The sequence below is a fragment of the Xenopus laevis genome, chromosome 5L (genome assembly GCF_017654675.1).
Source record: "Xenopus laevis strain J_2021 chromosome 5L, Xenopus_laevis_v10.1, whole genome shotgun sequence".
NCBI classification, from domain to species: Eukaryota; Metazoa; Chordata; class Amphibia; order Anura; family Pipidae; genus Xenopus; species Xenopus laevis.
The window spans coordinates 158,477,422-158,491,926 of NC_054379.1; the positions used below are offsets into that span (position 1 = coordinate 158,477,422).

At 41.1% G+C, this 14,505-nt stretch overlaps 1 protein-coding gene across 3 annotated transcripts in view; it reads left to right on the top strand.

Moving 5' to 3' along the window:
- Positions 1–14,505, top strand: part of LOC108717215 (adhesion G protein-coupled receptor F5) — a 59,059-nt gene that overhangs the window by 7,061 nt on the left and 37,493 nt on the right. The window contains exons 1-3 of one of the 3 annotated variants that reach the window (XM_041563585.1): positions 2,852–3,237; positions 11,265–11,402; positions 12,590–12,641. In XM_041563585.1, the coding sequence (XP_041419519.1) occupies positions 11,271–11,402; positions 12,590–12,641 (184 nt within the window). In that variant the 5' untranslated portion in view covers positions 2,852–3,237; positions 11,265–11,270. Of the gene's footprint in view, positions 1–2,851; positions 3,238–9,542; positions 10,055–11,264; positions 11,403–12,589; positions 12,642–14,505 lie in introns of those variants that run through there. The other 2 variants (XM_018264060.2, XM_018264061.2) reach the window with 2 other exon arrangements.

Here is a 14,505-nt window from a genome sequence, read left to right on the forward strand (position 1 = left end):
AACCAGTGCAATTAGCATCAGAATTTAATAATCAGCAAACCTGTAGCATCAGCTTATATTACAGGGGAAGCTCATTTTCTGATGGATAATTAGTGACGAGCCCTAAGCTTAGCTTCTCAACAGCCAATTAGAGCCCACTGAGCATGTGAGTGTCACAGACACTTTCCAAGATGGTGACAAGTTTGAAGTCCGGGATCATTGCTGCTATTGACAAGCTGAAACTTTAGACTGGTGCAATAAGTTCAGTTTATAAAATATGGCATTTTTAGCCCTATTCATTTTTAGGGTTTAGTTATCCTTTAATGCTCCTATGGAAAATAGAAATTCATTGATGTATATACCAGTGCGTGGACAAGCCAGCCGGGCAACCTAGGCAATCCAGCTGGCTGGGCACCTCAGCTCCCCCCCCCCGCACAGGGAAGTGTGCTAATGTGAGCAGCAGTGAATGCGCTGCGGGGGACAAGGTTACCTGAGAAGTGGGTGGTGGGGGATGAGGGCCCAGACTAGGCAGAGGGAATAGATACATGCCTCTTCTACGTAACCCTAGCCATGGCTGGCTTAATATGTACATTATCACTTACTAAGTATAACTATGCGTGATAATCAGCTCTAGACAGTTAGCAGGTTAGTAAATGTCAAAAATCATTAAAGGAGAAATAAAGGTGGAAACACTGTGGGGTATATTTATCAAAGAGTGAAGTTAGACAGGGTCAGACTGGAGCAATGGGGCCCACTGGGACTGCCACATGAAGGGCCCTCCAGGCAGTCCCCCTCCCAGCTTACCTAGGTGCGTGCCGGTGCACCTGTGAGAATGCTGATGCGTTGTGCACCTGTGTGAATGCTGTCGCCCTGTGTGGAGGCACAAGTGTTTTTTTTTAGGGGCGTCCCATCGTAGGGAACAGGCCCAGTGCGACACTGAAGTTAGCGATCGCCACAGTCCACTAGAGTGAAATTCCACCACTGTCCATTCATTGCTATAGGATTTTTAAAAGAGTATTTATCAATGAGTAAGAGTGAAAATACACCCCTTTGATAAATACGCCTTTCAAAATCCCATACAAATGAATGGAGAGAAATATAACCCTTATGAGTACAAACCTTTAGTTCGTCAATAAAAAATCTTGACCCTGATCTGATTCTAGACATGCCCTTAGAGTAAGTGCCTCAGTAGAGTAATGCCTTATCTGAATGGCTGCGTCTGATTTTGTGGTCCATTTGGTTTATATTGGTAGAAAATTGAGTTGGTTCATCACTCCCATTACTATTTGAACATTGCTTCAATAGACCAGGCCTTTCTCTTACTTATATGTTGATTAGCTTTGGGCCATTAGCAGAGATGATTCAGATGCATCTTGGCCACACCTGTCCCACCTCAAACTACCCCTCCATGCCCCTATTCTGCCCACCCCATGCTGTGTCCCCTGCTCCACTGCTTCAGAAGATGGACTTCTATGCATTTTATAGGAAAAGTTTGTTTCCGGGTGCAAATTACTTACAATGGACGGGGGACTTGTAGCAGGAGAGTGGGCTTAAATCAAGGTACCTCTAAGTGAACTTTTAGGGGCAAATTTACTAAAGGGCGAAGTTACTAACGGTCACCGGCGTAACTTCGCTAGCAAGGAGATTCTAGCGGTACTTCGCTCCCTAATGCCAGGATTTGCGCTCTGGCGAATGGACATAACTGCGCAAATTCACTAAGATTTGGATTTTACTGAACGTTCCCTCTTGCACCAGACTTGCCTTCGCCACCTCAGACCAGGGGAAGTGCAATAGAGTAGATAGGACTTCCACAAAAAATAGTTGAAAATTTTTCTAAGTCCAAAAAAACGCTGGTGTCTTTTCCTTTTTTCAGGGTGATAGGCTGAAAAAGGGTAACGTTTTTTTTGGGGTTCCCGGCTTCCCCCCTACATTTCCTAATAAATGGCACATAAACTATACAGTGGGCTCATGTGTAGGGCAATATAACAACTTTATTTTATTTTATTAAGGTTTCCTGGACTTGTGTAGTGTAATGTATTTGCTGCAACATATACGTCCATTCAACTTTAACTTCCTGCTGTATGCAAATTAGACAACGCTAGCACAACTTCGATTCGCTTGGCGCAGTAACGCTTGCGCAACTTCGCCAGCATACGGCACCCTGGACGCAACTTCAGATTTTAGTGAATTATCAATGTCCTCGCGAATCTATGCCTGACGAAGTGTTGCGATGTGAGCAAAGCCGTCGCTGGCGAATTTTGGGATGGTTAGTGAATTTGCCCCTTAGTATATTATAGAATGGCTAATTCTAAAGGTGGCCAAAGACGTAGAGATCCGCTAGTTTGGCCAAACGAGGGGATCTCTCCCCGATATGCCCACATTGAAGTGGGTGATATCGGGCTGATCCGATCATGTGCCCTAGGGCCCAAGATCGGATTATAGTGGATCTGATATTGGCGGTCGGATCGAGGAACCGCATACATGCATAGATGCAGATTTTTTTAACCTGCCTGATCGAGATATGGCAAAACTTTCAGCCAGATTCCAAACTGGGAAGTCCATCGGATGGCCCCACACATGGGCCAATAAGCTGCCGACTCAGTCTGTCGGCAGCTTTTATCGGCCCGTGTATGGGGGCCTAAGCAACTTTTTAATTGGCCTTAATTTATTTTTTTTAACATTTTTGAACTATTTGCATTCTTCTTCTGACTCCTAACTTTTGGCTTCGAAATGGGGGTCGCTGACCCCATCAAAAAATATGGGTGAGTTGACATGCCTAACCACTACAAAAGAGAATTATAGTGTAGCTTTAAATACAGCTCCATCTGTTCTCTCTTTGAGTCACACTTTGAACAGCACTTTATTTGTCTGTGTTTAATATACTGGATGGTTAGAAGATCACAGTGCTTTTGCTTGTTCCAGCGAAGGGGACAGACCAGGGAAGTTGCATTCAAAGCAAAACAATGTTAAATTAGGCATAAATTTCCCTTTTGTCAAAGTCACGGATTCTTAAGTGACAGATTTAGGGTTCCCCGCTGGGGCACGAGAAGGTTATATCTCCAAAAGAATCTCTTTTAAATGACAGCTGAAATGCAAATGCAAATCTCTGAGAAGTCAGGAATCAGGAAATAAGGTGAAAATCCGTGATTGGGCGAGTGCTGGTTGGCGAGTTATTCTCCTGCAGATTTGTTCATTTTCTCACTCACTCCCAGGTTATACCTAAATGGATAGAGAAACAGTCACTTATCTGCTAAAGATGTAAGTATTATCTTATTGCTCACTGTGTTGCTGTGTCTCGTTCAGTGTGTAGCACGGGAAACAAACTTATGTTTGCAACCTTTTAAAAGGGAACTACAGGTATGGGATCTGTTATCCGTAATCCGGAAAATTCTGAATTATGGAAAGGCCATCTTCCATAGTTTCCATTGTATCCAAATATTCCAGAAAATATATTTGTATTCCAAATATTCTAGAAAATCATGTAATATCGAAGTCGAAGGATTTAGGGCAGATAGTACGATCGAACGATCGAAGGATTATTCCTTCGATCGCACGATAAAATCCTTCGAATCGAACGATTCGAAGGATTTAAATCCAACGATCGAAGGAATATCCTTCGATCAAAAAAAGTTAGCCAAGCCTATGGGGACCTTCCCCATAGGCTAACATTGACTTCGGTAGCTTTTAGATGCCGAACTAGGGGGCCGAAGTTTTTTTTAAAGAGACAGTACTTCGACTATCGAATGGTCGAGTAGTCGAACGATTTTTACTTCGAATCCTTCGATTCGAAGTCGTAGTCGAAGGTCGAAGTAGCCCATCCGATGGTCGAATTAGCCCAAAAATAACTTTGAATCCTTCACTCAAAGTTAGTGAATTGGCCCCTTAATAAACCCAATAGGCTGGTTTTCGCTTCCGATAAGGATTAATTATATCCTAGTTGGGATCAAGTACAAGCTACTGTTTTATTATTACACAAAAAAGAAAATTTTTAAAATTTTGGATTATTTGGATAAATGGAGTCTATGCCTTTACGTAATTCAGAGTTTTCTGGATAACGGGTTTCCGGATAATGGATCCTATACCTGTAGCAATAAATAAATTAGAAAATAAATAATTGAAATTAACAAATAACTGCTGAAAATTTACATGGAAAAGTTGCTTGCAATTATGGTTTCTATAATTTTTGGGTTGAGTTCCCCTTTAAACATTTGTGCATTGACATTGTAGTCTGAAGAACTACTGTATGTGTATTACCATGCAGAGAATAATCCCAGTTCATGTTCAGTGTGACCGGTACAACACTGTGACTGTTAAATGTGGAATCTTGTGCTTAAACATTCTCACGAGGAGCCGACTGATTTCATTACAGTGTAACTAAAGTATTTCAGGGCCAGTGTTTTACTTTTAGTACAATGCACCCCCCTAGTTTGTTTCTGTAAATCTGCCTGCACTTAAGGGGTAATGCACAATGCAAGTTTAGAAAGTTCCCCAAAAAATCCTTTCCCAGATTGTGCAGAAGAGATGGTGGCACTTTGCATTGCGCCATCTGGTGGAAGGGCTGAAATCAGCCAGGGACCTGCTATATGCTTTTCCCTGTGTGTGGGCAGAGCTGTGATTGACCACCCAAATCCGACTGTGCTTCTTAGGAGTAAGCATATCATAAGCATATCTCCCAACTGTTCCATTTGTCGCGGGACAGTCACAATTTTGACAGCTCAACCCACAGTCCCGGATTGTTACTGAAATGTCCCGACTTTCTTTTTGATCTCCTGCACTAAACAGGCACAAAAAGTTTCAAAAGTTTCTACAACTTAATTTGGCTTTTGGCACAGAGCCCAGAATACGTGGCAGCTGCACTTAGATACATTTGTAACAATTTAAGATAAGCACTGAAACAATTGTAACAATTTAAGATGAGCAGGTCTCTTGGGGAAACCTTGACTTGCAGCTTAAAGGGCATTTCACCTTCATTAGCAAAACTGCAATAACACAGAAAAACCACAGAAATGTGTTCAAACTTTCATAAACTGCCAAATTCTGTAAAATGAACATGGTAATTAAGGGGCCACAAAAAATGGGCGTGGTCCACGCCAAATCTTTATGTCCCTCTTTCTGTTTCCAAAATGTTGGGAGGTATTCACAAGGACACATGTACCGTTCATTTCTAACACAGACATAGACCAGAGAGGGGTGCAGAATCACCTTAAAAGTAACTTTTTACCAAAAACAACAACCAAAAATCCTAAATGAAGACCAATAAAGAAGATGCTCAGCTTATAATAACATACTATTAATTAATTATATATAATAAAACAATTAGGTGGAGAATATGGCCCTGGGCTGCACCAAGTTTTATGACATCAGGTGCAAGTTGTTATTTGGATGCCCCACATGTAGAGAGAACAGAAGGACTCAGTGAGTAAGAAGTGAGGGCAGGAATGTTGGTACACTTACAGTATCAGGGAAAAGACTAAACATAAGGTTTTGTTTATGGCTAAATGTCAGCAAAGAACCCCGGGGCATGCAGGCCTCAGAGCTGTTGTTGTTAAACCTGCTTCTCAGACTTCCCAGTGCTGTATCATCGGCCATTCTGCCTTTTTCTAGCTACGTGTCTTGTTGATTGTGTTCCTGATCTTCATTTTCTCTGGTTCCTTTGATCTGTTCCTGACCCTGTTCCTGCAACCTTGTTCCGCTTGTTACATTGCTCCTGCCTAGTAAGTCCTGCTCCTGCCTAGTAAGTCCTGCTCCTGCCTAGTAAGTCCTGCCTAGTAAGTCCTGCTCCTGCCTAATAAATCTTGCTCCTGCCTAGTAAGTCCTGCTCCTGCCTAATAAATCTTGCTCCTGCCTTGTAAGTTCTGCTCCTGTCCCTCTTCCCTTTGGTTCTGACTCCCTCATTTGACCTTAGCCTGTTTCTTGACCCTGCAACTCCTCTGCCTGTCCCAATCTTTAACCTGTTCATGGTTATGTTTGTCTACTGCCCGCCCTTGACCCATGGCCTGCTTTAAGGGCTTGTTTTTATTTGCTGCCTGGCCAGACCTTTGCCTGAACTTGTCCTTGTTTTTACTCTCTGCTAAACCGTTTTTCATTATTTCTTTAATATTCATCTAACTTGCAGTTTGTGTACAGGTGTGTTACTCAGCCTATAGACTCCACACAAACCAGCATTTATTCCTAACACAATACTACATTTTTATTGTTATGGTGCGTTTTTATTGATCTTAGTCAAGGTAACATTAGGACCTAGCAACCAGATTATTACTTGTATATTTATTGCTACTGAAAGCAGCGTCTCTGCCTTTCTATTCTCTGTCCTGGTGACAGACTGTTGATACAATGTAAGACAAGGCAGCTGATTCACAGACCTGTCTTTGCTGCTGGGGAACTAGTGGCAAATTTACTAAAGGGCGAAGTGGCTAACGCTAGCGAAAATTCGCCAGCGTGACATAATTTCGTTACTTCGCCGATTTACTAACCGCGCTGGCGTAAACCTACTGGCGTGACCTACTCTAGCGCTACTTCGCAACCTTACGCCAGACGAAGTTGCGCTATGGTGTATTGGCATAACTACGCTAATTCACTAACTTGCCAGACTTGCCTTCTCATCTCAGACCAAGCGAAGTTGAATTTTTTTCTAAGTCCCAAAAGATTCTGGCGTCTTACTTTTTTAAGGGTGATAGGCTGAAAAAGATCGTAAATTTTTTTGGGGGTACCCTCCTTCCCCCCTACATTTCCTAACATATGGCACATAAACTATACAGTGGGCACATGTATAGGGCAATATAACAACTCTATTTTATTTTATGAAGCTTTCCCAGGCTTGTGTAGTGTAATGTATTTGCTGCAACATATACGTCCATTGTACTTTAACTTGGCGCCGTATGCAAATTAGCCAACGCTAGCGTAACTTTGCTTTGCTTGACGAATTAACGGTAGTGCAACTTCGCTACCTTTCGCCTCCCTGAGCGCAACTTCTGATTTTAGTGAATTAGCGGCGGCCTGGCAAAGTGCGACGCAGCCAACGCTGTTGCAGCTTTGAAGGTAAGTAAATTTGCCCCTAAGACTTTGGCAACATTGTTTAAAAATTAACAACCAGGCATTAAGAAAATGCTGCTTTCAATAACAATTGTTTTTACAAATAACTTTAAAAGCACTGAACTGTTCCCTGACACCCTCCCTAAAAACATAGCTGCCAGAACCTTTCTGTGTCCCTGTATTGCGTAGAGCTGGGCTCTCCCTGTGTGAATCTCTAATAATTGCACTCAGGACCAGGGGTCAGTACAGAATACTGTGGGAGACAATATAATGCTGGGCAGTTTAAAAAAAAAACCAGTACGGAGGCTTTAGTTCACCTTTAGATGCCAAGTAAGGTTTAGCATTTATAAATGCAAATTTGGACAAAAATGCAATTGTGCCAAGGACTTCACTGAAAATAATTTACAGACTTTGCACCTCTATTAAGGGGCAGATTTATCAAAGGTTGAAGTGAAAATTCAAATAAAAAAATTCAAATTTAGACTAGGGAATAGTCCAAAGTAACTTTTAGTATGATGTAGAGTAGGGATCCCCAACCTTTCGAACCGGTGAGAAACATTCAGTAGTAAAAGGAGCAACGCAAGCATGAAAAATGTTCTTGGGGTGCCAAATAAGTGCTGTGATTGGCCATTTGGTAGCCCCTATGTGGATTGTCAACCTACATTGAGGTTCTGCTTAGCAGTGCACCTGATTATTATGCAGCCAAAACTTCCCCCAAGCCTGGAATTCAAAAAAAATCACCAGCATTGAGGACACTGAGAGCAACATCCAAGGGGTTGGAGAGCAGCATGTTGCTCACAAGCTACTGGTTGAGGATCACTGATGTAGAGAGGGATATTCTGAGACAATTTGCAATTGGTTTTCATCTTTTTATTATTTGTGTTTTTTTTAGCTTTTTATTCAGCAGCAGGGAATTAGGGGTAGGTAGAAGAGGCAGTTGCCTAGGGCGCAACTATTGGGGGGGAGGCTGGGCAGCTACCTCTTCTGCCTACCCCTAGACTGGACCTGGCACTAGACTTGCACCCTTGACTTTTTCTGGCGCAAATGCAAACAATTCTGCCGCACATGCACACGAGACAAGGATGGGGGGGGCGAGCTGGCCGGCTGGGCTGCCTAGGGCGCCCGATCAGCAAGGCCCACCTCTGTTCAGCAGCTTTCCAGTTTGCAATTTCTGCAATCTGTTTGCTAGTGTCTAAATTCCCCTAGCAACCATGCATTAGTTTGAATAAGAGACTGGAATATAAATAGGAGAGGCCTGAATAGAAAGACGAGTAATACAAAGTAGCTATAACAATACATTTGTAGCCTTACAGGGCATTTGTTTTTTTAGATGAGGTCAGTAACCCCATTTGAAAGCTGGAAAGAACCAGAAGATGACAGAAAAAATGAAAAGAAAAGTGACTTTCTATAACATACAGAAGAAGCCACTTTGGTTTGTGTGTCTAACACAGAATATATTAACTCATTTAACCCACTTATCCCATTTAACACAGAAAATTGCATCATAGCATCCCATCTAATTAAAGCGTTCACCCTTGTGGTGCTTTGGTATGCTAATGAAAAGTTTAAATGCATCAAATGAGTTAAGATGACTTTAGATAACACAGTTTCTTCAGTTGATCCCAAGTCATGACACATTTAACAAACAAATCGAAATGGCTTCATCTGTACTAAAAATTACTTAAAGGTGAACCCCTTTAAAGTGCTATCTTGTATATAAAGAGAGACAAATGAGATTCGGCATTCATAAAGACAAATTTGGACAAAAACAACATGGACTTGTGCCATGGACTTTTCAGAAAAGTATTTGGGATTTTTTGAGGATAACAGACTTTGCAGCTCTAATCAATGTCAGTCAGTGTGTGCTAATAAGGAGAACTAAAACCAAAAAATGAATATGGTTAAAAATGCCATATTTTATATAGTGAACTTATTGCACGAGGCTAAAGTTTCAGCTTGTCAATAGCAGCAATGATCCAGGACTTCAAACTTGTCACAGGGGGTCACCATCTTGGAAAGTGTCTGTGACACTCACATGCTCAGTGGGCTCTGATTGGCTGTTGAGAAGCTAAGCTTAGGGCTCGTCACTAATTATCCAGCAGAAAATGAGCTTCCCCTGTAATATAAGCTGATGCTACAGGTTTGCTGATTATTAAATTCTGATGCTAATTGCACTGGTTTCTGTGCTGCCATGTAGTAATTATCTGTATTAATTACTAATCAGCCTTATATTGTGACATTTCTATTCTATGTGTACTGTATATTGTGAGTGGGTCCCTAAGCTCAGTAAGTGACAGCAGCATAGAGCATGTGCAGTGAATCAGCAGAAAAGAAGATGGGGAGCTACTGGGGCATCTTTGGAGACACAGATCTTTACTGCTAAAGGGCTGTGGTTGCCTTGGGCTGGTACAGAAGCACAAAACATCATGTACAACATTTCTACCTACTTCTTTAGTTAAGCTTTAGTTCTACTAAAAAATATGAAGAGTCACTCGCAGGGGATACAAAGGAATTGCTGTGACAGTTGAGAGGTCAGGTGGCAGTTCCTAGGAAGGTGGAGTAAGTGCAGAGCTTCGCAAGTAATTGGTTTAAAGGGATGTAGAAAAGAGAAAAGTGATTTATCAAGTGACAAGTGAACACAAACATGTTAAACTGCAGGAACAGGTTTTTCTTAGAGAAGTACAAATGGCAAAACGCAGACGTTAATACTGGTGGAAAGGGGATTTTCATCCGACATAAACTCTTCTTCACCATCAGATTGCTTGTGAATGAGCCAGACTCTGCCTGGCAATGTGATGACAGATTACTGCGTGTCTTTTAGTGGCGCTGGCATAGACACAGTATCCAGGATTCCAGATGAAACTTTAGTTTAACAAGTTCTACCAGGGAACATTCTGACTGCCAGCGGGACGTCAGGATCATAATTTCTCTCTCTAAATGGAGGCGCTACAGGGGTCTCTTTGGCTTTCTCTGCATCAGCAATGCTGGAACGTGTGTTACATGGAAAGAGTGAGACTTTCTTTCAACTCACTCTCCCTATTTGGTGAGGATTTCTTATTGTTTCTCTTTCTATTTTGTCTTTTTCCAACCCAGAAATTGTAAAAGTATTGGTGTTTTTATCAAAGATCGGTTAGTAGTTTTAGAGGGTTTTGAAACCATGGCTAAACTCATGGTCACTTCAACTAAAAAGTTCATGAGATTTATTAAAAAATCAGAATAAAAATTATAGGAAAAGTGTAAAAAAAAAAAACCACAACTTTTTCAAGTTGTCGCACAATAACTATGACTATTTTGCTTTGTTGCACAAAATTCAGCATTAAAAATATCAGAAAACCACGAATTTAAGAAAGATCTTCCAGTTGTAAAAGTGACGTCTGCCACTGATTTCTATATGTTTTGGACAGGTTTTAGCTGGAGTATTTTCATATTCTGGATTGTCGCAGTTTTGTCCCATATTAAATCCCAAAAACGACACACTTTTTTCTAGAGCTATTTGGATTTTTGGCGTCAAAAAGCATGATCCGAAAAAATGTTGGTTTAAAAAAGTAGCCCCTTTGTGTTGGAAAGACTGTGCTGTAAAATGCACCATAACAGGAAATAAAATAAAGGTGAAATAAGGATATAATAGGAGAAGCCAGGATGAGTGTGTGTGTGTGTGGGGGGGTGAGTTTATTACCGGTAGTACATATAATATAATCAATAGGGTTCATTCTGTTGCCAATAGCAGCCAATCAGCAGTTAGCTTCTTTGATCAGTCTACTACAGGTATAGGATCCATTATCCAGTAAGCGCCGAATTACGGAAAGGTTGTCTCCCATAGACTCCATTTTATGCAACTAATCCAAATTTTTTTGATTCCACTTTTCTGTGTAATAATAAAACAGCTTGTACTTGATCCCAACTAAGATATAATTAATCCTTATTGGAGGCAAAACCAGCCAATTGGTTTTATTTAATGTTTTCATGATTTTCTAGTAGACTTAAAGGGGACCCGTCACCCAAAAAAATTATTCAAAATCCTATTTTATTACATTAGTCAAGCAAAATGAACTTTAATTACACTATATAAATAACTAAATCTTGCTTCCTTCAGTCTGGGAATTAATAATTATAACAAGCAGGCAGCAGCCATGTTCCTTCTTCTTCCATTTATCTTTCTTTCATTTTAATAAATGCAGATTCATTGCTGTACACTATATAAATACAACCAATAGTATGTCTGGCCCAATACATTCATTATTCTCTTTCTTTAGAATAAGATGACCAGGCCCGCCAGCATGAAGCACTTGTTATTTGGGTTCCTGTTAGTTCAAATGAGCAAAGGTCTAATGGCTGTTGAAGAAGAAGAAGAGCAACTCCTTCCCTCGGATGAACAGTTCTACATCCATCAGGTGGTTTAATTTTCTTTAGTTCTAGATATGACATAGGAAGACTATGATCTTGTAGGAAAATATCTAAACTTTTGTGAAAAAAATTAATTAAAGGGTTGGTACACCTTTAAGTTAACTTTTAGTATGTTATAGAATAGCTGAGTCTTCACTTACCAGCTTCCAAATTGGGGTCACTGACCCAATCTAAATACAAATGCTCTGTAAGGCTACAGATCTATTGTTATCGCTACTTTTTATTACTCATCTTTCTATTCAGGCCTCTCCTATTCATATTCCAATCTCTTATTCAAATCAATGCATGGTTGCTAGGGTTAGTTGGACCCTGGCAACCAGATTGCTGAAACTGGAGAGCTGCAAAATAGGAACAAAGGTTCTCCCATACATCTCAGAGTCTATATCTGCCTCTACCCATTGAGGAATTAGAGCCTTAATGCTACATTAACCAGTTGGTACAGGTATGGGACCTGTTATCCAGAATGCTCGGGACCTGGGGTTTTCCGGATAACGGATCTTTCCATAATTTGGGTCTTCATGACTTAAGTCTACTAGAAATTCATTTAAACATTAAATAAACCAATAGGCTGGTTTTGCTTCCAATAAGGATTAATTATATTTTAGTTGGGATTAAGTACAAGCTACTGTTTTATTATTACAGAGAAAAAGGAAATAATTTTTAAAAATTTGGATTATTTGGATAAAATGGAGTCTAAGGGAGACAGCCATTCCGTAATTCAGAGCTTTCTGGATATCGGGTTTCCGGATAAAGGGATCCTATACCTGTACTAAAGCTGCCTCTATGCACAGGTGGATTAAGAATTCTGGTAGCCCCTGGCCTGTGTTGTCATTCAACATTGGCTCTTCTGCCCCACTCCTCTATCAATATGCCGCTGCTCTACCTCAAATTTGGAGTCATGCTTCCTTGCCCTGTGTGAAAATTGGTGAAATTGAGAGCTGGAAGCCTTGGGAACCATAGGAACTTGGCAGATTCTAATTAATAACTCAATGCCTCTGTCACCTGAGATAAGAGCAATGCCCCCCTCACTGACCAGTGAGTACTAAAAGAGAAGTGACCAGTAAATTCTGCCTGCTGATTGGTTACTGAAATATTGCCCACTGTTTATACGTCTAAAGTATAAATAAAGTTATACAAGCTGTGTAATTAATCTGAATACACGTTTGTCTTCTAGGTTTACAGAACAGGTTATAATGAACAGGAATATCTTAGAAGACAAAGGAGAGGTACATTTTATGTCCCTTAATTATTATTATGGAAACAAGAATGGTGTGGTTACAGGGATACAGGTAACAGGGGAAGAAGAGACCTCCGATGAGGCAAAATAAGCAGTATGCCATTGCACCCATTTTTTTCACGTCTTTTTTTTTTTTTTTTTGTATGATTGCATCTCTTTAAAGGTTCATCTTTATGTTAACTTTTAGTGAGTTATAGAATAGCATGTTGCTTAATCCTAATTGGCCTTCGTTTTTTCATTTTCACTGTTTTTGAATTGTTTGTCTTCTTCTTCTGACTCTTTTTAAATGGGAGTCAGTGACCCCATCTAAAAACACATGCTTTGTAAGACTACAAATGTATTGTTATTGCTACTTTTTATTACTCATCTTTCTAATCATATTCCAGTCTCTTATTTAAATCAATGCATGGTTGCTAGGTTAATTTGGACCCTAGCAACCAGATGGCTGAAATTGCAAACTTGGGAGCTGCTGAATACAAAGCTAAATAAAAACCACAAATAATAAAAAATGAAAACCAATTGCATCAGAATATCACTCTCTACATCCTACTAAATTTTCATTTAAAGGTGAACAACCCCTGATCCAATCCTGCAACACTGTATATGGCTCCTCTTTCTTTTCCAATTCCCAGGGTTCCCAATTTTGGTTTGGTGCCATCCCAGGCATTGGACCCCTACAAGCTGTACTGCACATGTGCCAATCATGGAGGCTTCAGCTACTCCCACTTAGGCATGGACTGGCAATTTTTAGTCCTGCCAGAGGACCAGACAAAGGCCTATTTTTAATCTCAGTCCAGACCTGCTCCTACTCCACCTACTTTTCAACTGGATTTGACTGGGAAATATCTGGCAGAAGCCTAAGATTTTTTTACTATATCATACCTCGCAACATTTGAAAAACGAAAAGAGGGACAAAAAATATGTGCCGTGCGCAGCGTGGCAAAATCTTTTCTGGCCATGCCCATTTTATGGCCACACCCCCTAATTACCATGTCCATTTTTACAAAATTTCAAGTCCAACATGGACTAGAGTCCTGCAGCGGGTCGGGTACCCGCGGGTTACCCGCAAAAACCTGCAGTACCATGCGGGTTTTTCGTTGAACTTCAAGGTGCGGGTATACCCGCGGGTCGGCGGTTCTGCGGGTTTGCGGGTCGGGCTGCGGGTCTTCTCAATATCAATATTTGCTCCTTTTTTCTGGTCACGTCCACTTCCGATGATGTCATTTCCGGTACACAATGACAGCACTTCCGGTTTTACCCACCCTTTTCTGATCATATCTACTTCCGATGATGTCACTTCCGGTTTATAATGACAGCACTTCCTGATTCTTGATGGTCAGCGGGTCGCGGGTCCGGGTTGCAGAGAAGGTACTTGCGGGTCGGGTTGCGGGTCCAAGCGGGTAAAAATGCAGGTTGCGGGTGCGGGTTGCGGATTGCAGCTTGCGGTACGGGTCGGGTTCGGGTCCCAAAAATGGACCCACGCAGGACTCTAACATGGACCCCTCCAGCTACTGAAAAACTCTAGAAACTTGTTGACAGCATTTCCCTGGTAGATGTGGTATAAATGCTTTCCCCTTTGTAGCTGTTGGCCCAGGACAAATGCCTCCCCAGGAATTAATGTTTCAATGGTTGGGAACCAGTAGCATAAGCAACCAAGTGGCTTATTATGACTGGTTAGTTATGACTTTCAAAGATCTGGTTTGCAGTAAGGTGGCAATGTGTCACTCCTCTGGTGTGCAAGAGTATCTCTGTATATTGGATAATAATTATATCAACTAGAGCTGACCATACACATCAATATCCACTTGTTTGATCAGATAATAATGGAGGCTTACGGGAACCGACAGAATAGG